We start from the raw sequence: 27,424 nt of genomic DNA on the forward strand, positions 1-27,424 counted from the left end.
TTGTTTATTTCACATTGAGAAACAAAAAGTAAATGTGGAATACAGACAGATACATTAAGTACAGGACAACAATGTACATGCTAAATATCTTCAAATTAATTTATACCTTGTAAGACATCAGAGTTTAAAATGGGCAGGTCAACATGAGTATCTGCCAATGACACTATATTGCTTATGACTGGTGTTGTATCTTTCTTTGGAGAAAGGAGCTCTGTTGAAGTATCTTGCACCATGGAAACATTTACTGATGAAAATAAACAAAAAGACTCCTTGTAAGCTAGGCAGAATGAACCAGAGTTATTAAAGTTCTATCTAATAACAAGCATTTAAAAAAACTGTACAAATATTAATTGCTGGGGTAAGCAATTCTATCTTACTGGAGTAATAATTTCTATTACGTCTTAGGGATAGCCAGGTTCTTTAGGATAATGTTAATAGCAACAACATTAAATTGATAATTTACATTGCCCATCATTTTATATCTTTTATCTTTACATATAATTTCTCAGTCCTTTCATATTATTTTCTCGAAATAACAAGCAAATTTTTACATGAAATTATCCATGAAGAAGATAAAAGAGATTCCTGAAGAAGATAAAAGAGATTCCTAAAGAATCTCTTAGTAAGCATCATTTCTAACACTTTCAGACTTCATAAACCTCAACATTAATGGTGTTAGGTTGGTGTCTAAGTCAGTACTGAAGAAATTTCTTTAATATGCTAGTTTGCACGATCTACAATCTCCAGGGGTACCATTCACTCTGTAGTTTATGTGAATGGCACCTATGGCCCTATATGAGGCCAGGGGTGGCCAAAAAGTACTCAATTGGCCCTGTACTATTTTTGCTTTCCTCTTAGTGAATTTTAAAGCATTTTCAACTAGTTCAAATGCATGTGAAAACTATAATAATTGATAGCTTTATTTTTATAAAGCAGAACTAGGTTTGATATCAATACAACATCCTATATTCTAAGAGAAACATTCTTTATAATAAATATATTGAATCAATTCAATAAATACTGGGTGCCTCCTATGTACCAAGTCCTGTAGGTGCTCAATATATATACTAATATAAACATGTATTCATTTACTAAAGGATCCAAAAAATTGTAGACATGCATCTTTAAATTTTTTGAAAACCTTGTCTTAAAATTAAGAGGGTTGATATCAGTCTGATGCAACAATCTTTATGAGTAAATATTAAGTTTCTGGTGGTGAAATAACTTTCCTTTACAAAAAATACTGGAAAATAATTCTTTACAAGTTTTGAATTATTTTGACTAAATTTTTAAATTGTGATAACATGTATGACATAAAATTTGCCATTTAAACCATTTTTAAGTATGTGTTTTGATTTTTAAATCATTTTAATTTGGAAGTAAATTAAGGTTATTAAAACACAGCAGTAATATTCTTCTTCAGCAGTTACTAAACTTCTGAGAACTGCTAAACAAACTTTACCTGAAGAAGATTCCATCCTCGATTTATTGTAAGCAGAGAAACAACTAATAGAACAGAAAAGCTCTGTCTTCCCCAAGTCATTGGTAGTCTCAATAATTTCATCTGAGGGCTTCAATGATTTGAAAAGAACAGATGGAAGTGTTTTAGCTGGTTTCTGTTTAGAGATTAAAATAATATTCATATTCCTGATAATGACACATATTGTTAATGAACAAAAACATACTACCACTACTCTTAGTTGAAATATTACAAATAACTACAATGAATGCACATTTTTACACTTCCTTTTTAAAAGCTTAAAAAGGAGGCACCAAAGATTGCAGTGACTGTAAAATGAAGGAAATTGATAAATCCATTAGAAAACTATTTGTAGAAAGCTATTTGTATTATTTGTCAGATACATTAACAGCAATAAGAATACATATATGAGCAAAGAAGAAACTGGTCCTAGAAGACATTCATCATTCCAGGCAATTAAATCCAACTGGACAAATATGCAAAGATGTTACAATTTTAGGTCTCTTCTCAATGTTAGCATGGGCATCAACTCAGGAAAGCCTCCTATTAGTGCTGAAGAGGAGCTAGAAAGGGTGATTAACACATATTATGAGATACTGTGGGAATCACTGTTTTTCTACATAAACTTCATGGTACGAATTGCAAATCTATTGTAAAAAAGCAATACACAAGCAATAGGAAGTACAGAATCAAGTGAGTTCAATAAGCAGTAAATGTGCAAAAGGAAAGGGTATATAAAGTATGATATTCACTACCTAGTCTTTCTAGTGAAATAGGAATCATCATTCCTGGACTTTAAGAACACAACATTGGAGAGCAGATTTGGCTCAACTGACAGAGCCTCCACCTATCATATAGGAGGTCCAGGGTTCAAACCCAGGGCCTCCTGACCCATGTGGTGAGTTGGCCCATGCACAGTGCTGATGTGCGCAAGGAGTGCCGTGCTACACAGGGGTGTCCCCTGCATAGGGGAGCCCCATGTGCAAGGAGTGTGCCCCACAAGGAGAGCTGCCCTATGCAAAAAAAGCACAGCATGCCCAGGAGTGGCACTGCACACATGGAGAGCTGACACAGCAAGATGAGGCAACAAAGAGACACAGATTCCCAGTGCCACTGACAAGAACGCAAGTGGACACAGAAGAACACACAGTTGAATGGACACAGAGAGCAGACAATGGGGGGGGGAAGGGGAGAGAAATTAAAAAAAAAAAAAAGAATACAACATTGATGGCAATAATGGAACAGAACTGCTTTTGGGTGCACAAAGTACAAAGAAAATAAAAATAAATATACAAAGTTTCTTTTTCTGTAAAAAAAAGAAGATAATGGCAAAGGAAAAATGAAACAGAAAGCAGAGGATTTTGAAAATTTCCATTTTTATCCTTTACTAGTATGAATATAATTTTTAATTTTGAGAAACACTGACAATCACTATCATTTATCATTAAGCAACAATATAAATAATTTATAATTGTATTAATTCATTATTCATATGGGAAAGCAAATACTTAATAAACTCTATTAGGAAGATAAGGCCAAAATAATTAATTACACTAAACAATGTACTTTTTGAGATTCATACATTAAAAAAAGTTTCTAATTTTTTATTTTAGTTCACTAACAATATGGGCCTTTTCTCCATTACCACTATCATAGAATATCTCACATGCAGAGTATAAATGTAGGGCAAAGTCTGAGGTGGTATCTGCTAACTTTTACCCAAATAAGCCCTATTCTATTATATGGGCTGAGTAACTGGTAATGAAGATAATAGGTTCTTAAAAATATGAGTCCTGTTTATTATTTACTATATTCCCTCCCATTTCTGGTCCCAATGCAGGATTCTCTCATAGGGAATTCTCCTATAAAAGATATGGCTCACAAATAACCTATTCTGAATTGTGATTCATTCAAACTCTCATCTTTCAGTTACTTGTTTTAAAGAAGAATTCATAGAGTTGTGTCTTGAACATCATCTGAAAAAGCAAGGTATTTAACAGTGCCCCCTCATTAAATGGGCTCAGACCCCTAAAATAGTGTTCATTTCATTTAGTACACCAAAGCAGGGCGAGCTTCTCTGTGGTCAAAATTACCCATTCAAGGCTCTCCTGTCAGGAGGTGGGGCTCAATTCTCATTGGTTTATTTTTCTTATGAATGATTCAGCAAAAAGCATGTGACTTTCTTGATACATCTTTACCTTGTTGAACACATGGAATTAAAAACTCATTTTTGTGGCTGGGCCTTACTGATCAGCAGACCTTGCTATTTTTGCTATCTTTATTTCTAATTTATAAACATGCTTCCACTTCCTTGTCTTTCCTTCAAGTAAGTTGATCACCCTGAGATCTACTTACAGCATTTATTATGGATTCTTATGCAAGAACGAACTATTAAAAATCTTCCATTTCATCTTCTAACCTCATCTTACCAGTCCACCATTATTCCCAACAGTACCAAAATCTATATCCCCACATTTTCCTAGAGTAGGAACAACTCACAGGCCATCTAATGGAAGGAACTCAGTCTTTCATTTTTCATCTCAGTCCTATGCAGTCAATTCAAATGGAGTGTTCCTAACTTTATACAATAGATATTATTCATACCTGCTTATATGCTGCAATACTTTTTGAACTATAAAAGTATTGAGTCTGTCCTTCCATATGAAGTATGTTGAATGGATTAGAGCTAGTGTAACAGTAAGCTCCACAGTTCTCACAACAGTTCATGATGAGGTTGTTGGCAGAGTGAAATTTTAAAAAGCAGGCATTACTGCAAAGACTATGTTTCATGTTCTGATATTTTACTTCATACTGAACCTGGAAATTAAAAAAGTCAAGTCAAAAACTTTAATACTTAAGTAGAATCATCAGAGTCCCTAAAGATTAAAAAAAAAAATTGCAACTTACACCAGTAGTCTTCTGACACATGCTGCATTTGGTTAAAATGCTATTAGTACATATGGTAACAAAAGGCTTTCTTTTTCCTTCGTAAGATGAAAGACAAGATTGGCTGCAAAAATTTTTGTTATAAGTAGTATCTTCCACCTGGATATTGATCACATCCTTTGGATTTAAAATGTCTCTAAAATAAAGAACAAAGCCACCATTCAACACTTTGATCACGTAATTATTTTTCTTTTCATAAACTAAATCTCTCCGTCAAGCAACCGCCTCCTTGTTTTATTTATCTGATGAACAGTAAAATAGTAGTAGGACTATCAGCCTTGGAATAAGAAAACTCAAATTTGGTACCCAGTCCTAGATAAGTCATTTATTTATACTCTCTCAACGCTAATTTCCTCATCTATAAAGAAGGAATTATAAAACACATTTGATAGTGCTATTTTGAGAAATAACCACCCAATACTATTAGGGAATGCTAGAGATAAAAGAGTGATGATGAGAAATCACAGATGCATACTTGAGGAACTTTGGACTTATCCAGAGGACAGAGGATCTCAAAGTGTGGTCTGTGGACTCCAGGGCCCCTACATTCTTTCAGGAAATCAAACTATTTTCATAATAATATTAAGATACTATATGTCTTTTTCACTGTTGACCTCTGAACTAATGATATAAAAACTATGGCAAGTAAAACTACAGAGCCTTAGCATGAATCAAGGCAGTGACAACAAAATGTACTAGTACTTGTATTGTTCATTGCCACACATTTGCAGTAAAAAATCTCAAACAGGACCGTTTGAGAATCCTCAATGAATAAAAATTATTAATTTTATTAAATCCTGATCCTTGAGTATGTTTTTTTAATAGTCCATGTGACAAAGTGGAAAGTATACATTAAGTACTTCCCCTACACACCAAAGTACATTGCCTATCTCAAGAAAAACCATGTATAGGAATGTTAAGAGTTGTGAACTGAGTTTGTTGCCAATGACAAAATTCAAGCTTTCAAGTAAAAAATAAGAATTTTGGAAAGCCTCTATCTGCTACCCTCCGAACACTAAAGATTTTTCTAATGAGATTGGTGGTTATTTTAATAGACATGATTTTTAAAATATTATTTAATGAAATATATCAACATGTGGAAGATCTGTATAACTCAGTGAACCAGTATTTTCCAAATGACCAGTGTAATGTTACAAAAAAAATCATTCGTGAGTAAAAGAGCCATTCAAAGTACAAGAAAGACAAGTGGATTTTATTCTAAAAAGAGTACAAATGTTCACTGATATAATTTCAGAGTCCACGCAGCAACCAACCTTTTCTTTTTAAAGATTTATTTTTATTTATTTCTCTCCCCTTCTCCTCCCCCCTCCCCCCTTTGTCTGCTTTCTGTGTCCATTTGCTGTGTGTTCTTCTGTATCTGCTTGTATTATCAGGTGGCACTGGGAAACTGCATCTCTTTACTGTTGTGTCATCTTCCTGCACCAGCTCTCTGTGTCTGCAGTGCCACCCCTGGGCAGGCTGCGCTTTTTTCACATGGGGGTGGCTTTCCTTGCAGGGCGCTCTCCTTGCGTGTGGGGCTCCCCTACGCGGGGGTGGTGCCTGTGTGGCATGGCACTCCTTGAATGCAACAGCACTGAGCATGGGCCAGCACATCACATTGGTCAGGAGGCCCTGGGTATAGAATCCTGGACCCTCCATATGGTAGGCGGACGCTCTATCAGTTGAGCCACGTCCGCTTCCCACAGCAAACAACTTTAAAGAAATGACTTATCTTTTGGTGTAGTATTAAAGAATAACAACCACAAATACCAAGAACTCCTCCCTTTTCCAACTATGTATTTGTGAGGCCAGATTTGTTTCACTGACTTAAACCAAAACAACACATTACAACAAACTAAATACAGAAACAGATATGAGAATCCAGCCAGACGTTAAAGAGGTTTACAAAACTGATAAAAACATGCGATTCTTCTCACTAAATTTTTGTTTTGTAAAATATGGATTTTTAAAAAAATGCTATTAACATTAACATGTATGGGTTTATTAATCTTAAATGAATTAACAGTTAAATTTTTTAAATTTCTTAGTTTTAATTTCCAATACAGTAAATATTGATAAATATAACCTATAGAAACGAAGCTCTTCGGGGTCTAGAATACTTTTTAAGCGGATAAAGGGTCCTGAGGTCAGAAATTTTGAGAACTGCTCCTACAGGAAAAACCAATATAGCTAGCTTTCTAATTGTTATTATGTTATGAACTTCCTACCTTCTTAACCAATAGTACTGAAAATAACAGGTTCTATCAAATCATTCATTTTACTAGTTTTAAAATACAGCTCTATCTGTAGTGCCCCAGTTGTGTTATCTTGTACTTCATTTGACAAAAAATTTCTAGGATTCTCTGTGGCTGGGCAGTGTTAGGCCTTGAGGATGTAAAAATGAGTAAGTTAGTCTCTGATGTCAAAAAGTTCACAGTCCAACAGGACAATATCCACATTAAAAAAAAACATTACTGCAATATATTATGATCAAAACTGCAGGAGTTATAAACACAATACTGCAAAAACATAGGCCACAGAACAATTAATTTTTGGAGGGTAAGATGGGAGGGAGGAATAATGGGGGGACAGATAAGAGGTAAAAATATTTGAGGCAGATTTTTAAGATGCAAAGAAATTAGCCAGAAGGGAAGAGAGGCCAAAGAAACACTGCTAACAACATGCTAGATTACTGGCTTCTGCTCTACTAAGGCCTTATAAAAAAAAAATTAGAAAATGAAATCTTGTTAGAAGTACATAAAATTAGCTGAAACAAACTGAGCAGAGGTCTGAATAACTTTTCTATAAATAAGTCAAGCGTTAGCATTTTAGTATATAGACTTATTTTGGCCTTTAATGACTGCTTCCCAGATTTCTGGTTATTCAATTCTCAAAATTAAATAACTTCCCTTTACAAGAAAAATACTGTATTATTTTACATTTTAGAAGTTCCAAAGCAACTGTTAAATGATAAAATAATAGAATGGGTATCCATTAATCCTACTTGTGAAGAATTTCAACTGAAAAGAATAGGAAAATAAGTTTTGGAAGACATTATTTAAAGTTTAAGAGAAATAGAACTCTTCACACATTGTGACATTTCTTCAGAGAAAAAAATATGTAGAAAACTACAACTAAGACTATGATCAAGATTTGGCCCAACAGATAGGGTGTCTGCCTACCACATGGGAGGTCCAAGATTCAAATCCAAGGCCTCTTGACCCATGTGATGAGCTGGCCCACGTGCAGTGCTGATGTGCGCAAGGAGTGCTGTGCCACGCAGGGATGTCCCCCACGTAGGGGAGCCCCATGTGCAAGGAATGCGCTGCAAGGAGTAAGTGCTGTAAGGAGAGCCACCCAGTGTGAAAAAAGTGTTGCCTGCCCAGGAATGGTGTCGCACACACGGAGAGCTGACGCAACAAGATGACACAGCACGGGGAAACGGACTTGGCCCAGTGGTTAGGGCGTCCGTCTACCACATGGGAGGTCCGCGGTTCAAACCCCGGACCTCCTTGACCTGTGTGGAGCTGACCCATTCGCAGTGCTGATGCGCGCAAGGAGTGCCCTGCCACGCAGGGGTGTCCCCCGTGAGGGGAGCCCCACGCGCAAGGAGTGCACCCGTAAGGAGAGCCGCCCAGTGCGAAAGGAAGTGCAGCCTGCCTAGGAATGGCGCCGCCCACACTTCCCGTGCCCTGACAACAACAGAAACGGACAAAGAAATAGGACACAGCAAATAGACACAGACAACCGGGGGGGGGGGGGGAGGGATTAAATAAATAAATAAATAAATCTTTAAAAAAAAAAAAAAGATGACACAGCAAAACAAGACACAGATTCTGGGTGCCGCTGACAAGAATACAAGCAGACACAGAACACAAAGCGAATGGACACAGAGAGTAGACAATTGTGGGGGCGGTGGGGGCAGGGAGAGATACAAAAAATTTAAAAATCTATTAGGGAAGAAAAAGGGGGCAAAATTGAGAATTACATACTTTAAGCAGTTTGAGCAAGTTCTCTTGGGAAGAGCTGGTGAACTGGCAGATGAAATGTATTCAGTGATGCATGGTATGGAGCAGAAAAGCTGAGTAGACCCTTTCCTCTGATATGCAGTTTGCCCCTTCTGGAGAATTTTTTTACAACCAGAACAGGAAACCTGAATAATTGTGGTTGAAACTGAAGGAAGCATTTTATTCATGCCAGATGACGCCAGTAAAAGCTGAATGCCTGTAGTCAACTGTGAAGCTATGAAAACAAAAAAGGCAAAAAATTAGTATTTACATAAAATTAAATATGCATTATTTCATTTTCTTTTAGTGGTAATTCTTCTGGACTTGAAACTCAATACTAAATGCAATATTCAAAGGCATTCTAAAAAAAAGAATAAACTGGCTATCATACTGGTCAGAATATAATATGTGATTAACTTAATTTTGTTACCATTGTCTGAAAATGTAGTGCTTATTTTCAGTTCACTTTCTGGAGTTTTAGACTGTTGGGCTTGACAATACTCCTAAAAAAGAAAGTTGAAAACAATGAATACAATTATTTAAGACAATCAATTACTCAATAAAAAGTGATAATTTATTATACTCAAGTCTGCAGAGTGAACTGTATAACTGAATTGATGAAGGGTACATTGGTAAGCACTCCCTCTTTTGGTGCCTTTGGCTGATATATACCAATAAATCACTACATTATTTTCTATCCCATCCAGATGTGACTTTTGCATCTCTGTCAATGCATTCCCACAAGAGCCTCTACAAAAAGAAGACATACTCAGTGGCTCCTATTTTCCCTCTTGTTTTAATCATTAACAACTAACCGTCTTCATAAAGACTTTAAACACACAAACAGACTGGGATGAACGGTGAATGATCCTTACAAAAGAGGATTTTTCAGAGCAGCAGAAAATCTCATGGCTACCATTTCTAAACTTGGTGTATATGTTTGAATGTCCATGGGTTGGAGAAGCAACAGATAATTCTTAGATGGAAACATTCCCCAGTCATACATTGGGAAGCAGACTGACAACCGTTACCAACTTAGTGAGGGTCATACCTTTATCTAACATAAATCTACTTTAGGTTATTACTAGAAATAAATCTAAAACTTAATTTTCTGATTTATAATTTTTCATTAGAAATTTCATCTGGTTCATGTACAAATATTGTAAAGAAAGCTTGCCCTACTTCCAGAATACTCACAGCTTGAGTCAGTTTATCCTTTCTGGGATATGTCTAAAAATGTTTAAGATTATTTTAAACATGAAATTAATTTGATAAAAATTTAAAAAGTAAGTTATTCCACTATTTAAAAAAGGCAATACCATAAAACATACAGTTATTATTTGCATTGTCCCAAGTTAGGAAAAATGAAAAAAAAAAAAAAAAAAGTGTTACTCTCAGTTAGGCTCATAACACTCTAAGCAATTCTTTTACATATCCAAAGGTCCAATTCCAAATACTCCATTCTTTTCTCAAGTCCCTTTCTTGCATATACTTGTTATGGCACTTAACACCATATACTCTATATTACTTGATCAACTGCTTTGGAGATGATAAAGATTTAAGTTTTTCAGCCAAAAAAACCATCACCTGCAAAACTAAAATCTGCAACTAAATGCTGTTCTAGAAAAAAGAAATTAAGGTTAAAATATTTACTTGAGCATTGTCGGGTTCTGTCTTAATTTCATCAAGTCGTGTGAGTGGTGGTGCCACTGTCTTGTCACAGTCACCATTTAATGGTGGTTCTTTCATTTTAATAGCCGATGAAAGGAATCCTCCAGTTTCAAACTAACAAGTTTCTTCTTGTGGAACAGTTCCCAGATCCTAAAATACAATATGAATTGCTGAAAAGTCTGATTTTAAAATTTAGACATTTTAAAATATAATTGACAATAAAGAAACAAAACAAAACAAAATATATATAGTAGCAGTTTGATGTTATTGATGAATTCCAAAAAGAAATATTGGATTATGTTGGTACACTGGTCTTTTCCTATGAGCATATGAGATTATATTAGATTGTGTCAGTAGGGCATTGAGTACCCGCCCCTTGGTGGGTAAGGACTTGCAGATAGAAGGCATGGCAAAGGACAGAGTTGGGGGTTTTTGATGTTGGAGTTTAATGCTGAAACCTTAAGCTGGAGCCCCAGGAAATGAGCTTACAGAGGTAACAGAAGCAAGCCCCAGGAAGAGAAGAACCCTGAATGCAGAGAGAAGAAAGACTCTGGAAGAGGAACCCAGAAAGCTTGAACCCATGCAGATAATTGGCAGCCATCCTGCTCCAACACGTGAAAATAGATTTTGGTGAGGGAAGTAACTTATGCTCTATGGCCTGGTATCTGTAAACTCCTACCCCCAATAAATACCCTTCATAAAAATCAACCAACTTCTGGTATTTTATATCAGCACCCCTTTGGCTGACTAATACATATATGTATAATCTTTCAGCTCTTTCTGCTTAGAGGAGCCCACACCAAATCTTGGATATTTCTGTTCTTCTCTCTCATCTCTCACCAAGCTCTGTTCTTTCCCCCATTTCTCAATAAATTCTTTTTACTAGCCTAAAAAAGAAAAAATATACAATTGTTTAGTAACCACAAAAGGGTCCTTAAACAGGTGTGGTGTGCTGGCAAAGGGATGTTATACAGGAATTCCACACGTGCATGATTAAGCCTACAACTTCTGAACTTCTGTAATAAAAATTTTAAAAATAACTGAAAAAAAAAAAAAAAAAAAAAGCTCCTTATCAAGGCCTCAAGCTTCCTTCGCAGAACTAACACTTGGCTTCCCTCATTCATGATTCCTCAATATAGTTTTGCTTCTCACTCCTCTGACATGTAACACCTCTATCCTTTCTTCTGGGACTAATCTTTCCATTTCTTTTCTCCCAGGCCTGGCTGCAACATAAAACAACCAAATCGACTAGTTTCAGTTTATCAAGTCTTAGAGAAAATGGTTGCTCCAATCACTTCCAGGCTGGATCTCACTAACCACCTCTGCCCTCCTACAAAGCCAGTTATCCTTTCTCCTCAGCATCTCCAACACTTCCTTCGTCTCTTTATTGATTCCTTTCACATAAGCAGTTAAATACATTCAAGGATCCAACTTACTGCCTTCTTTCTAATCCTTCCCTCTTCCTTGAAATTTTCTCCTTAAGATGTATGACTCCAAGATCTCCAATTATTCCTCTTACCTCTTTGCCAGGTCTTCTCCACAAATGTTTCTTCAGTTTCTAAAATATTTGTGTTTCCCAAAGCACAATTCCCTTGGATTCTTCCTCACTAGCTCTATGGTCACATCCTTGAATTCAGGTATCACTTACAGGCTGATTTTCCCTTCAATTCCTGAGCCCAACCCCATATACCTAATTGTCTATTAAAGAGCTCCACCCAGATGTTCTACAAGTTCCTCAAACTCAAGAGATTTAAAACTATATTCATATTATCTTGCAAACCTGCTTTTACACATATTCCCTTTCTTGGTAAATGGCAACATCACAATCCCAATTTACCTAGCCATAAATTGAGGAGTAGTCTCAAGTTCTTTTTTCTAGACTTCCTACATTCTCATCACTAGATTGGACCAAATCTACCTTCTAAATAGGTCTTTAATCTGTTTTTCCATTATACTTCATTCCTGCTTCTCCCCTGATCCTACAGCCCCCAAATCAATGGATTTCTTCTTGGTAACTAGCTAAAATAAAAATTACACTATAAAAGATTGTTGAATATTCAGATTTACAAAGAATTCTACTTTATAATTTCTGAGAAACCACAGGGTCCTTTTGATTGTTCAGCTCCAAGGCCTCTTTCTCAAGGACAGTCTGGCTCCAAGCGGCTCTCATTCCTTGACAGAAGCCTACTTTTCCACTTTTCTGGTAGCTACCACCTCAGATTCTAAATTCTTTGGAATACTCTCCCTTCCTGCCACCCTGGCTTGGCTGTAGGGTACAAATCTCCTGGTTTCATGATTTGACCTTCCTTGATCATCCCAAGACAAAAACACATTCTTTTCAAAAAGGGCTTTGCAACTAATTATTATGGACAGCAGGGGATAACTAAAATAACAAATGCAGAGAAGTTAAAGTTCTTACAGGAGTTATACCAGGTCAATATTTTTATTCTTAGTACATGAAAGACCCAAAGGGTTCTGCCATCATCTTTTATTTCTGAGGTTGGGACTCAACTACCTCTTCCCACCCCCATCTATAACTCAACTTTTATTGAAAGCCCTTATCCCAAAGCAGGAAATGAAATAATTAAGTAAGGCCTGAATATAAACAGAACAAAATTAAAAGTGCACACTCCCCTCCTCTATTTAAAGCCAGCAAACTGTACTGTTGAGACTCTCCAGACTGTGAAGTGCAATCAACAGTTCATATGGTCTCTGCCCAACCCATTTGAGCACTCCACATAATCAGCCAAAGCAAAACTCACCAGAAATACACTACTATATTGTCATTAAGTAGATTCCCTTCACCTGAAAGTAAATACATTATGCAAACCTTAAATATCAATTAAATACCAAGTACCTGTAAGCTTGGCATCTTGGAACCCCTTTATACTTGTCATAACACAAATAGGCAAATAATGGAAAGCATCCTGAAAACTTAATGTACAAGTTTTCTGAGGTAAGGAAAAAACAGTATGTAACATTTGTTTAGCCATTAGAAAAACAAAAAGAGCAAACCACATACTTGAATGACAAATACATTACTTTACTTTACAAGATCCAACATTCGAATGTAGTCCTAGAGATCTCCTTTTCATATAGTCCCACCCATCTTTACAAACTGTAGTACCAGAAAGTGGATGTGGCTCGAGTGATTGAGCTCCTGTCTACCACATGGGAGGTCCATAGTTTGGTTCCTGGTGCCTCCTAAAAAACACAGCGAGCTGGCATGTTGGGCAGGCATGGCAAGCTGACACAATAAGATGACACAACAAGAGACACAAGAAGAAAAACATAATGAGAGACACAACAAGCAGGAAGCAGAGGTTCCCGGTACTTTCTAAAGAACACGAGCAAAGACAGTGAGCTGACAGGATGGGCAGGTGCGGCAAGTTGATGCAACAAAAGACACAAGAAGAAAACACATAAATAGAGACACAACAAAGCGGGGAACAGAGGTGGCTCATGTGATTAGGTGCCTCCCTCCCACAGCAGAAGTCCCAGGTTCAGTTCTTGGTGCCTCCTAAAGAGACAAGGAAGACAATAGACACAGCAAGTGCAAACACTGAGGAGGTAGGGAGAAATAAATAAATAAATAAATAAACAAACAAACAAACAAAACAAAACAAAACAAAAACAAGGACTAAATACAATATGATAGTTATAGGATAAGTGGGGCACATCTTCCTGCTGGTCAATACCATTGATAGTAATTCACACCATTTTAATTTAAAACAAAGAGACAGATTATGGAGAGAGAACAGAATTAACATTCCTCTTTTAAAGTAAAGCATGAGACTGAAAAGAAATTGCAAGCTATGAGGAATTACTTCCAGCCACACAGAGGATTCCAGAAGGAATGTCTCTACTTTGCTCCTGGAAAATAGTACAATATTGCTTATATTAACCTGAATCTTCAAGTTGCTTAACTTTAATCTTAATTTCTCCCTACCATATATGTGTTCACACTGTTTCCCTTCCTGCAGAAGTTATATCTATTTCTGCCTATTCAAATCCTACTCAGTTTCTAAACCAACTCAGCTCTGGAGTTTTCAGATTGGCAAGAAATTTAAAATAAGGCTGATAAATCCAGTCACAACAGAGTAGCCTCTATCATACTAAACCTTCCCAATGAAAACAATTATAAAATTAATGGGCTTTTCTCTTGAGGGCATTTTCCAAGACACAGTAGAGACAAAAAAAAAACAAACAAAACAAAGACACAGCAGTACACTGGACTAAGAAGACTGAGTTAGGAGTTTTGGATTGCAAAAGTATCTGGAATTCAGGAGGCACAATCTAGGAGAGGCGGGAGAAATGGAGAATTAATTTCCCAAATTTGCACATAAGTCTTCCCTTCCTAAGTCATGGACTGCACATCTACAAAGTGAGACTCTGAAAAACCTAACAGAAAACAGCAACTGGGAGGCTAAAGAGCAGAGAAGAGATTATACTAGATATGCAGAGCTAAGAAGAGAGACCTCAAAATTCAAGTCCAGTAAAGATGGAGAGGACTTGGTAAGACCTGTACTTTCAGTAGAGTCTCCAGGAACCCACCCTCTAGGAGTTAAGAGTCATACCCTAGTCAGGAAGATGGTGGACTATGAAGACACAAGACTCTCTTCTTTCCCAGAAAAATAGCTAGAGAACAGGCAGAAATGGCCTGGAAAAAAATCTTCTAAGGTTAGGACACTATGGGAAGGCTGAACATCACCCAGAAGAGAGAGGGACAAAGGATAAGAATCTCGCAACCACAAAACAGTGAGTTAAAGCCATGGCTGCTACTGCCGGTGCCCTTGCCCACAGTACAGACACTTGAATTCTCAGGCCTCTGGGCCAGCAGCAGCTACAAAGAGGGCTCCAGAGATCCACCTCCTCAGGAAAGAGGAAAGAGGGGCATAGCCTAAGGCTGACTCGGCTTTTGGCCCACAAATTTGTTCTACTGTGTCCCACAGGCCTTTCCAGGCTGGATGGGGCCATGCCATTGTTTCCCTCAGGAGCCAGAAAGGGACTAAAGGAAATGTGACCCTTTCCATATTCCTCTTTAGTAACTGGAACTAATTAAAGAGGACATGGAGAAGAGGGGAATTTTCTTACTCGGGAAAAGGGAAGCGACTGCCTGCGAAGGTTGGAGAACTATCTCAGAGAAACTCTGAACTGCAAGACTCTTAGCCTCCAGGCAGGATCCTCTACCACAATGATCCAGTCTCTGTTGCAGCAAACACACTCCAACCAGGCACTGAGCTAAGAGGGCTGCTAAAAAGGCATACAACAGCAGACGTGAAATGACAGAAAAAAGAATAAATGATCCTGAAGACAGAACAGCAGAAATTGAAGATAGAAAAGAATGTAAATACTGACAAAGGAGTTGAATGACAAAATAAAACCAACAACATACATGTCACAGGAGTTCCAGAAGGAGAAGAGAAAGAAAAAGGGGCAGAAAGTATATTTAAGGAAATAATAGCTGAAAATTCCCAACTCTCACGAAAGAAATGAACTTACATGTCCAAGAAGCACAGCAGTTCCCAATCAGGATAAATCTAAAGAGACCTACTCAAGACACATTACCACTCAGAATGTCAAATGTCAAAGATAAAGAGAAAATTCTGAGAACAGCATGGGAGGAGCAAACCATCACATATACAAGGGACGCCCAGTAAGACAAATTGCAGATTTCTCAAAGAAACCAGGGAGGTGAGAAGACTGCAGTATGATACATTTAGGATACTGAAAGAGAAAAATTGCCAGCTGGGAATTCTTTATCTAATAAAATTGTCTTTCAAATATGAAGGTGAGTATAAAATATTCACAAACAGAAACTAAGAGAGTTCATAAAAAAGATCTACCTTTGCAGGAACTATTAAGGGAAGTCTTAGAGCCTGAAAGAACAATAGGAAAGAGAGGCCTGAAGGAGAGTATGAGAAAAAATAACAGAAAGGAAAACCAAGAGTAAAAAGGCAGATGAAAATAAAATATGACAAATGAAAACCAAAGAATAAAATGGTAGAAGTAAATAATGCATTTACAGTGATATCACTGACAGAATAGTGGGGTGAGGGGGTGGGGGATATAGGGACCTCATATTTTTTTAATGTAACATTAAAAAAAAAAAGAGAAAAAAAAAAAACTAGCCCACTTTTTGGGGGAGGAAAAATCATCTATATACCTCAAACCACATACAAAGATAAATCCCAAATGTATTTAAGTATCAAAAGGAATAAAATATGGACTAGAGTGGACTTACTGATATTCTACTATAGAATTATTGAGATTCTAGCAATGGAAGAAATTATATCACTGATGTGGAGACAGTGGCCACTGGAGTTGTTCAAGGCAGGGAGAGGGAAAAAGAGGTATAAAATGGGGCAATTTTCGGAGTTAGAGTTGTCCTGCAGTCTCATTCAGGACCCACTGAATGGACTGGAAGACAGTGCAAACTACAATGTAAACTATAATCCATGCTGTGTAGCAGTGCTCCAAAATGTATTCATCAATTACAATGAATGTACTATGCTGATGAAAGAAGTTGTTGATGTGGGAAAAGTGGGGGGTGTGGGGAGTGGGGCATATAGGAATCTCCTATTTTCGTTTAATGTAACATTTTGTGTGATCTATGTATCTTTTAAAAATAAATAAAAAATATATTAAAAACAACAACAACAACAAAACCCATGAGCCACCCATATCCTGCTTTACAAGAGACTCACCTTAGACCCAGGGATATAAACCAGCTGAAACCGAAAGGTTGGAAAAAGATACTCAACACAAATAGAAACCAAAAAAGGGCAGGGCAGGGGTAGCTATACTAATACTGGACAAAACAGACTTTAAATGCAAAAAAAGTCATGAAAGATATAGAAGGCCATTGTATATTAATAAAAGGGACAATCCACCAGGAAGAAAGATACAACAGTCATAAATATCTATCTGTCTGACCAGGGTGCCCAAAATATGTGAGGCAAACTCTGGCAAAACTAATGGGAGAAACAGACATCTCTATAATAGTTATTGGAGACTTCATCACACCACTCACATCATTAGATAGAACAACTAGACAGAAGATCAACAAGGAAACAGAGAACTTTAACAATATGATAAACAAGTTAGACCTAACAGACATAAACAGAAAAATGTACCCAAGCTCAAGTGACCATGGATCTTTCTTCAGGAGAGACCACATATTAGGTCAAAATGCCATTCTAAATAAATATAAAAAGACAAACTATACAAAGCACCTTCTTAGATCATAATGGAATGAAACTAGAAATCAATAATAGACAGGACAGAGGTAAATTGACAAATGTATGGAGGCTAAATAACACTCCTAAATAATCAGTGGGTCAAAGAAGAAATTGCAAGTGGTATCAGTAAAGATATCAGGCCAAATGAAAAAGAGAACATAACTTACCAAAACTTAGGGGATACAGCAAAGGCAGCCCTGAAATGGAAACTTACAGCCCTAAAAGCCTATTTTTAAAAAGGAGCTAAAATCAAAGATCTAACTGAACAGCTGTAGAAACTAGAAAAAGAACAGCAAACCATTCCCAAAGCAAGTAGAAGGAAAGAAATAATTAAGATTAAAGGAGAAATAAATTAAATTGAGAACAAGAAAACAATAGAGAAAATGAACAAAACCAGAAGCTGGTTCTTTGAGAAGAACAATAAAATCAACAAATCCCTAGACTAGACTAACAAAGAAAAAGGGAAAAGATTCATTTCAATCAGAAATGAAAGATGGGAAGTTATGACTGACCTCACAGAAATAAAAAGGATCATAAGAGGATATTATGGGAAACTAAATGCCAATAAACTAGGCAACCTAGGTGAAATGGACAAATTCCTACAAAGACACAAACAACCCACTCTGACACTACAAGAAATACAAGAGCTTAAGAAACCAACCACCCATAAGATTGGCAGCCATGAAAAAAACAGTAGAATACAAATGCTGGAGAGGATGTGAAGAAAGGGGAACACTCATCCATTGTTGGTGGGAATGCAGAAGGATCCAACCATTCTGGAGGACAGTTTGGCAGTTTCTCAAAAAATTATCCATAGATTTGCCATATGACCCAGCAATACCACTGCTGGGTATATACCCATCAGATCTGAAAACAAGGACACAAACCGATATATGTACACCAATGTTCATAGCAGCATTGTTCACCATCGCCAAAAGTTGGAATCAATCCAAGTCCATCAACAGATGAGTGGATCAATAAAATGTGGTATATACACACAATGGAATACTACTCAGCTGTAAGAACCAATACACTACAATCGCACGTGATAACATGGATGAACCTTGAGAATCTTATGTTGAGTGAAGCAACCCAGGCATTGAAGGACAAATACTATATGACCTCAATGATATGAAATAAGTTAACTGCCTCAGAAAAAAAAAAAAAAAAAAAAAGAAACCAACCAGGCGGTAGACTTGGCCCAGTGGTTAGGGTGTCCGTCTACCACATGGGAGGTCTGCGGTTCAAACCCCGGGCCTTCTTCACCCGTGTGAAGCTGGCCCATGCGTGGTGCTGATGCACACAGGGAGTGCCGTGCCACGCAAGGGTGTCCCCCTCGTAGGTGAGCCCCACATGCAGGGGGTGCGCCCTGTAGGGAGAGCCACCCAGCACGAAACAAAGTGCAGCCTGCCCAGGAATGGCGCCGCACACACGGAGAGCTGACACAACAGGATGACGCAACAAAGGGAAATGCAGATTCCAGTGCCGCTGGCAACAAGAGAAGCGGACAAAAAGAAGAACACGCAGCGGATGGACACAGAGAACAGACAACTGGGGCAGGGAGAGGAGAGAAATAAATAAAATAAATCTTAAAAAAAAAAAAAAGTGTTAAAAAAAAAATTCAATAGAGGGAAAGTGGCTGTGGCTCAACTAGTTGGGCTCCCATCTACCATATGGGAGGCCCTGGGTTCATGTCCCAGGGCCTCCTTGTGAGGGCAAGCTGGCCCGTGCGCTACGGAGAGCTGACGCAGCAAGATGACGCAGCAGAGGGAGACAAGCAGATACAGGAAAAACAAAAACAAAAAATGTGCAGCAAATGGACACAGAGAGAAGACAGCAAAAGAATGGAACAAGCTGGGGGGGGGGGAATAAATTTTAAAAATCTTTAAAAAAGGAATTCAGTAGATACTTTAATATCAGTTTAGTGAACTAAAAGGTTAGGAGAAGGTAGTTAGACTGATGCACAAAGATAAAATGGTGAAAAATACAAATAAGAATGTAAGAGGTGTGGGACATGGCAAAAAAATCTAACACATGTAAGCAGAGTCCCAGAATGAGAGAAAATAAGACAATGGGACAGAAATAATATTTGAAGAAATACACAAACTGCTGAAAAACCATAAGTGAAAGGAAAGTCTTACAAGTAACCAGATTAAAAAAAGACACAACATAGAGGGAAACAAAAATACTGAAGGCTGTCTTCCTGTCAATAATGATGGAGGGTGGCAGGCAAAGTGCTAGCAAAAATAAATATACCTAAAGTTTTGTATCCAGTAAAAATATCCTCCAAAAATGAAAGCAAAATAAAGATATTTTCAGATAAATGAAAGCTGCAAGAATTTGTTACCAGCAAATGTACCCTTTTGAAATGCTAAAGGAAATTGTTCAGGGTAAAGTGAAATACTTGATGGAAATCTGACGAAGACCAGAAAGGAAGAAGTAAAACTGTATTTGTAAACAAACTGAGTATGGGAAAAATCCTAAGGACTCTCCTCCTCTCCCTCTCCACCCCCCAAAAAACTCTACTAGAATAAATGAATTTAGCAGGCTCATTGGATAATACAAGGTCAGTATTTTAAAATCTTCTCTCTTATTACTTCTCTTCAACATTGTACTAGAGGTTTTAGTCAGGTCAATGGAACAAGAAGATATAAATCTTGAAAAGGAGGTAGTAAAATTGTCATTATTCATAGATTACATGATTGTGCACATAGAAAATCCAAAAGAATCGTCAAGTAACTATTAGAATTAAGTAAATTTGCAAGCTTAATATTCAAAATTCAATTACATTTCTTTGTACTAGATTTGAAAATAAAATTTAAAAAATAACAATTTCAATAGCACTGTAAACTAGGAATAAATCTATGAAAGATGTCAAGTCTTCTATGTAAAAACAAAATATTGCTCAGAAAAATTTAAAAAGATCTAAATAAATGGAGAAATATACCTTGTTCACTGACTGATAGACAATATTGCTAAAATGCCAATTTTCCCCAAGTGGAATTGCAGATCAAAATCCCAATCAAAATCCAGCAGGGGTTTCTGTTAAACTTGCAAGATGAGTCTAAAATGTGTGTAGAAATACAAAGACTCTGTAATAGCCGAGACAGTCCCAAAGAAGTTATTGAAGGACTTACTAAAAAATTAAAGTAATTAAGATAGCACGGGTATGAACACAAGCATAAAAATAAAATGATCAATGGAACAGAGTCCAGAAAGATATATGGTTACCTGTTTTTTTAAAAGGTGTCACTGCAATTCTGTGGGGAAAGGCCGGAATTTTCAAGAGAGGATGCTGGACCAACTAGATACCTGTATTTGAAAAAAAAAGAAAAGAACCATGGCTCTGCATCACACCACATAATTACTAATTTAAATTAGATCACAGACCTAAATGTGAAAGGTTAAACAATAAAGTATTTAGGAGAAACATAGGGCATTATCTTCATGATTCAGCAAAGACTTCTTAAATAGGACACAAAATGTAGTACCTATTAAAGAAAATACTAATAAAGTTGAATTTCATTAAAATTAAAAACTTCATTCATTTATAAAACCCATTAAAACGAGAAGCCAAAAAAAAAAAATTCTTTATCTCCAACAAAGGATTTATGTCCAGAATACATAACTCCTACAAATCAGAAAGATACACAATCCACTTAAACAAAACAGGCAAAAGACGTGCAAACAGGCACTTCATAAAAGAGGATATCAGAATGGCCAATAAACATGAAAAGTGCTCTATGCCATTAACCTTCAGTGGAAATGCAAATAAAAACGATACACTACTACTATATCCCTACCAGAATGGCTAAAATTAAAAGGACTAACAATACCAAATGTTTGTGAGGTTGTAGAGTATAAACTGCTGGCGGAAAAGTCTCTCATTCTAAGAGAATGTTTGGTAGTATCTTCTAAAACTAAACATACATATGATTCTGAAACTTCATTCCTGGATATATATCCAATGAGTGCTTATATCTACCAAAAGACACATGGAAGAATGTTCACAGCAACTTCATTTTTAAGAGTCAAAACCTGAAACAATTCATCTATTAATAACAGAATGGATATAATGGACTGCATATATAAATTGTAGTACAGCCATACAATGGAATATTATATAACAATAAAAAATGAGTTGATGCTACACAACACGGATGAATTGCACAAAGATAATGCTGAACAAAAGAAGCCATTCACTGCATGATTCCAATTATATGATGATTAAAAACAGGCAAAACTACCATAAGATGATAGAGGTCAAAGAAGGGGAATATTTACTAGGAAGGGCCATGAGGAAGTCTTCCGGGATGTTGGAAGTGTTCTGTCTTGATCTAGATGGTGGTTACATGAGCATATACATATAAAACCTTGTCTAGTTATACACTTGGGATTTGTGCACTTTACACACATACACACACCTCAGAAAGAGAAAATTCTTTAAAAATGATTGCTAATATACAACACTGACAAGATACGGCAACATGAACATTCCCTGTTAATTGGAATATAAATTGATTCAGTCTTTTTTTTTTTTTAAAGATTTATTTATTTATTTAATCCTCCCCCCCTCCCCTGGTTGTCTGTTCTTGGTGTCTATTTGCTGCGTCTTGTTTCTTTGTCCGCTTCTGTTGTGGTCAGCAGCCCGGGATGTGTGGGCGGCGCCATTCCTGGGCAGGCTGCTCTTTCTTTTCACGCTGGGCGGCCTTCCTCACGGGCGCACTCCTTGCGCGTGGGGGAGCGTGGGGCTCCCCCACGCGGGGGACACCCTTGCGTGGTACGGCACTCCTTGCGCGCATCAGCGCTGCGCATGGCCAGCTCCACATGGGTCAAGGAGGCCCGGGGTTTGAACCGTGGACCTCCCATATGGTAGACGGACGCCCTAACCACTGGGCCAAAGTCCGTTTCCCGGTTCAGTCTTTCTGGGGACAATTTGGCACCTCTTAAAATTTTAAATGTGCTTTGACTAGGCACTTCTAGAAAGCAATCCTACAGAAATATTTGCAAATGTATGTAATGATGTACATGAACAATGTTTCCTACAGCGTTGTTAGTTATAAAAACTTGAAACGTTGTAAGTAAAAAGAGTTAAATAAATTTGGGTATATCTAGACTATAAAAAATTGTGCTGTTGCTTGGTTTACAATATATTTTCTTGGATAGTCATCTTGATATACTGTTAAAAGGGAAAAGCAACTTGTAAAACAATACTATTATCCTATTTATATGGGAGAAAACTATATATACGTGATAAATTCTATCAGATGTTCTCTTAACTGATCTTCACTTAACTTGTCATATTAACCAAAAAGAAATAGTTGTTTCACTGAAAAAGAAGTTGAATGCTTGGAAAAGACTCAACAAGGGCCATTAAAAAAAAAAATACTGAGAATTAGGGGTAAGACAATTATAGAGAAGATAATTACAGAAGATTAGGGGAAAAAAATCATAAAAACCCCGAAAGACTTTGTACTCCAAATATTTTTAAAGTGCTTTAACTGCTTATTTCACTTTTCAAAAACTGAAAGGGAGAATCTTCAAAATTCTGTTATGAATTTGGTTTAAGACAAAAACCAACTGTTAACTGTAGCTTCATACTCAAAGGAAAGGCCATGAGCCTACACATATGATTGGCAAATGAATGTATTTCCATTTCACTAACCAACTACCAGTCATGAATGTTCAACACTCAACAAGGAGGAGAGAGAATTAAGGCAAAGTTGTCCAGAGTTGGGTATGAAGAATTAGAGGAAGAGCAAACAAGCCATAAATTAAGATCACATCTCCAGCTGGGAGGTTGTGGACTAAAATCCTAAGCATCCTTTAAGGCTCAAATGTCATACCTCCCCCAGAGCATTATGACTTCCTTCCTTTCATTCCCACCTTCAAGCAGAAATTAATGGCCTTGTTTGGGTTTCCCTGCTTCCCCGATCTTTACTAGTGTTTTTATCTCTTTGCCGTATAGTTATATATATATTACACCTTGCAAAGATTTGTTTTATTCAGTTGAATTCTGCAGTCTTGATGGCAAAGGTGGAGGCAGGTGGCTAAATGCTTTTCAAACCAATCTTAGCTCTGTAGGCAACAGGGAGCCCCCATTTATGAGATGCCTAGGTATGGGGGTTGCAGATGGTAGTCCTGACCCATATAATGCTCTGCCTCGTATAGTTTTAGTGCAACAAGGTAAATATATACAAGGTAAAAAGGAGAAATGAGGGATAAGATGATCAACACGAAGTCTTCAGGAAGGAAATCTGAGTTAGATTTAGTGTATACCAAGCAGTGATGGCAGACATTCAAGGCATAAAGGCAACAGAAGCAAAACCACAAATACATATATATACTACAAAGGGCAGAGTATTGCTGAAGGTAAAGTGCAAGAGTGCTAGTGTAAGGAGATGAAGTTGGAAAAGCAGACATAGGTCACATCAGGAAGGTCACTGGACAAAAACCAAAGAAACAACTTTATCTTACCGGGCAGCAGCTCTCAAACTGTGCTTTTGGGAATCAACAAACTTTTCACTCATATTTCATTTTCAAAATAAAAACTAACTTAAAAATAAAATACGAAATATATTAAACTGTTAGATATCGAATGTTAAAGTATTTTGGAGACCTCTGATGAATTAACTTGTGCTAGATTAATATAGACCTATAGAAAACAGTTTCTCCTGACATCTGGGTGAATATAATTCAATTCTTTGTGGCTAAGGGACTGACTGAGTAGGAAGGTTACAGCTTTGCACCGACTCTGGCGTGTATATGTTCACTTACACAAACTCTAAAAGCAAGTTCACTGTTTCAGCAAGAGCACCTACTCCTCTAATACTCTTGCCTTAACCTAAGAACTAAATGGTTGAAGTGAATGAATGTCTAACCGTGTGGGTCCTAATTCTTGTTTTAAGTGTCCGGGGCTCCATGCCTTATACATTTGTCAAGAGACATACAAGCTGTCGTCAGATGTTATTAGTAATTCGACTCAAAGCAAAAATTCCCCACTTCTCTCCTTTAAACTGCTGGTGCAGTTTGAGAATTAACCTGATATTGCATCCCGAGAAAGCTGATTAAAAAATTACCGTTTACAAACACTAATAATCCATGCAAACCGATATTCTCAATCCTGTACCGTAAAGCAAAACACTGAAAATAAAGTGATGAAATAAAGGCTGGTAGAGCTTGCCTCATCTAATCCCAATTTCAAGCCCGAATTCACCAAGGGTCAAACTTATAAAATGGGTAATAATCATTTGCAATAATTCTTTCATTTCTTTTAGCTGAGCTCTCGTGTACAATCCCATTTGCAAAAGGAGTCCCGTGATTTTCTATTTTCTTGAGGAGGTACCGGGGATTGAGCGAGCGATCTTGTACCTGGGAGGCAGGCGCTCAAGCCTACAAGCTACACCCGCTCCCCCGCCATTTTTTAAAGCTTGAAAAATCACTTCTTAATGGAGAGCCACAAAGTCTAAGAACTTTTCAGAAACTAACGGAGGCCGCAAGAGAAGCCAAAAGTTCAAAGCCCAGTTACGACACAGATGCGGTAAGAGGCAAGAAACACTGAAAGTGGGGAGCAATAATCCCGATTCTTCGCTGGCAAAGTTAGAGACTTTGACAAACACAATCCAGGTCCGGGCCTGGCCCAGAGTTCCCGACCCCCATACGGCGGAGTCCACACTCAAAAGAGTCCGTCCCTAAAACCCCCGGCCGGAGCCCGCACTTCGTCCTCCCTCCGACAGGCGAAACTTTCCGCCCTTCTCCAGAAAGGCATGGGGGTTGGACAGGAATAAAGACAGAAAACAGAGCCGCATAAAGAGGCTTACTAATTTCTCTCAGGGACGCTCGCCGCGAGAGGATTCTGAAAGAAACTTCGACGCAGAACGGCCTCGGCAGGCCCGCCCCTTTCCCGCCATGCTCTGCGGCTGAACATGCGCAGCACCGCCGAACCGGCGTATCCCTTTCACTCTTGTTTGGGAAGGGCAATCTTGGAGTAGGAAAGGATGCGGGAAGTGGGGAGAGGGAGGGAGTGTGGTGTAGGGTTCACCCATGGGTAATATTCGTCCAGGATCTTACAAATGAAGCCAACTCTAGGTCGTAGTCAAATTTGGACCTTTAAAGGCTAGAACAATTTTGGCATTGACGCATAGCTCTGACGGGGCAGGTAGATTTCCTGGATACATGAGATAACTTTACTGTTTACTAACAGCGATTCGGAGCGATTGGGCAATCTCTGCAAATTCCGTTTTTCATCCTTGAAATGGGAATAATTATAGTGCCTATGTCATAGGCTGGTGAGGATTTAAGAAGTAATTTTAGTAAAGTGCCAAAACAGTAAACTCCCAGTAAAGGAATTTATCAGCAAAGGAAAAGCAAATACTCAGTCTGCTTCCATTTTTGGAAACTCCTAATATATTAAAATTAAAATAATCCCAGAACAATGTTGCAAAAATCAAGGTATGTTTTAAATGCTTATATTTAACAAGTTAACGCTTTCAATACCTAAAAAGTATAGCATCAAATAATTGTGCCATTCCTAAAATCATAATAGGACAATTTAAAAAATATAAAGCTGAATGATAAATTTATTGTGATTCTGTCTTGTACCATAACTTTTTTTTTCCAATTTATTTTACCATAATTTGTTAAGGAGGTATTATCAGAAGTCTTTATTATCAAGAGGCCCTTTGTGAATGCAAGGTCTAGGCCAAAACAGCCTTCTGACCCCTGCTGTTGTAACCCCTAAATATCTTCTGCAGTTAATCTCAAATGCAGACCCTATGTTGATTTTAAATACTAGATTAGTCATTGACGTTAATTTCTCCAACAGTTACTCTTACCTTCCAAATAGTAATAATCTATTCATTTAGATTGTTAGAATTAGAAAGGACCCCTATAAATTATCTCCCCTCTCCTGTACCCATTTTGCCACAGGGGAAACTGAGTGTCAGAGGGCAAAGGTCATTAACCCCAAGTGACATGGTGATTCAATGACTGAGATTAAATTAGAACCCAGAAATGAGTGGTCATCCAGTGGGCCTCCAAAAACAAGTGATGTCATCATCACAAACATCCTTGGAAGTTGAAAGATGGAGGATTCGTGATATCACAAGAACTGTTAAAATGTGTGACAATTTTGATATTCTTCTACCACCCCCACTAATGGAGCTGAAAATTTGGCCTAAATTTTCAGGCAATAGATTAGGATGTAGGCCACAAGTTGTCTGGGTCTTTCTTGCTCTGAAGTCTCAACAGTTTACAGTAACTAAGAGATTATGTTCTAATCTAAATTAAGAAAGGATCAGGGGAGAACTCTGAGAGATAGGGGGCTTGATTCACTTCTTTTCAGTCCCATTCACCATATCTTATCTAGAGAAAATGGCCTTCATGATATGGTAATGATGGTTTAGGTGTAGTGGGAAGAAACTTAAACCAATAAGAAATTGTAACCTGAAAGCATTTCCCCACCTCAGGAAAATGCACTTGAGAATGCGCAGCACCTGGAAATGAACAGTAACTTTTGTCACACCAGGAACCTGCAGGAGCTAGGATGTACTAGTAAACTAAGGCAGTAAGGTAGGTATAGGTAAGAGTAGGGAACGCTGCTGACTGTGCTTTGTAGATCACATGCTAGGCCTAAAGGGGTAGTTCCCACTCAGTTCTAATTGTTGCTATTCAGGAATGCAGCCCCAGTGTTGCCCAAGCTTCCAGTTTCCAAGAGAAACTAGAAATATTTTCATATGACGTTGCCTGATTTAAAAAAAAACGTTGGAGACGAACTAAAAATTTTAGAAGTATCAGGTAGGCCCAAATTCTGTGGGGTGAATCTGGTTTATAGGCTAAAACCTTTGCAATACATGGCTGCTAGTCCAAAGCCCAGAAGTTAGCAATTTATGACTAATTTTGAGTGCTGGTTTCTGTTGAAGACTGTACATCGTTCATTTTAGCCCCTGGAGAACTGCCAAGGAGAGAGAAACAGGTTCTATTAAACCAAAGACAAAACCTGACTGAGCTTAATATTGGAGAGGTTTTACCCCAATACTTAGTGCAGCTAGAAAGAAAGAAGAATACAAGAACTGAAGGAA

At 37.6% G+C, this 27,424-nt stretch overlaps 1 protein-coding gene across 4 annotated transcripts in view; it reads right to left on the minus strand.

The window, feature by feature from the left end:
* ZMYM1 (zinc finger MYM-type containing 1) overlaps positions 1 to 25,270 on the minus strand; it is a 29,393-nt gene extending 4,123 nt beyond the window's left edge. Inside the window, exons 1-10 of one of the 4 annotated variants that reach the window (XM_058303926.1) lie at positions 25,166 to 25,266; positions 20,577 to 20,657; positions 20,293 to 20,409; positions 10,087 to 10,254; positions 8,864 to 8,936; positions 8,419 to 8,668; positions 4,388 to 4,562; positions 4,085 to 4,297; positions 1,463 to 1,616; positions 107 to 244 (exon numbers count right to left, since the gene is read on the minus strand). In XM_058303926.1, coding sequence (XP_058159909.1) covers positions 107 to 244; positions 1,463 to 1,616; positions 4,085 to 4,297; positions 4,388 to 4,562; positions 8,419 to 8,668; positions 8,864 to 8,936; positions 10,087 to 10,182 — 1,099 coding nt within the window. In that variant the 5' untranslated portion in view covers positions 10,183 to 10,254; positions 20,293 to 20,409; positions 20,577 to 20,657; positions 25,166 to 25,266. Of the gene's footprint in view, positions 1 to 106; positions 245 to 1,462; positions 1,617 to 4,084; positions 4,298 to 4,387; positions 4,563 to 8,418; positions 8,669 to 8,863; positions 8,937 to 10,086; positions 10,255 to 20,292; positions 20,410 to 20,576; positions 20,658 to 25,165 lie in introns of all 4 variants that reach the window. The other 3 variants (XM_058303928.2, XM_058303925.2, XM_058303927.1) reach the window with 3 other exon arrangements.
* Between the last annotated feature and the right edge of the window lie 2,154 nt (positions 25,271 to 27,424).

Source organism: Dasypus novemcinctus, chromosome 9 (assembly GCF_030445035.2).
Source record: "Dasypus novemcinctus isolate mDasNov1 chromosome 9, mDasNov1.1.hap2, whole genome shotgun sequence".
Lineage (NCBI taxonomy): Eukaryota > Metazoa > Chordata > Mammalia > Cingulata > Dasypodidae > Dasypus > Dasypus novemcinctus.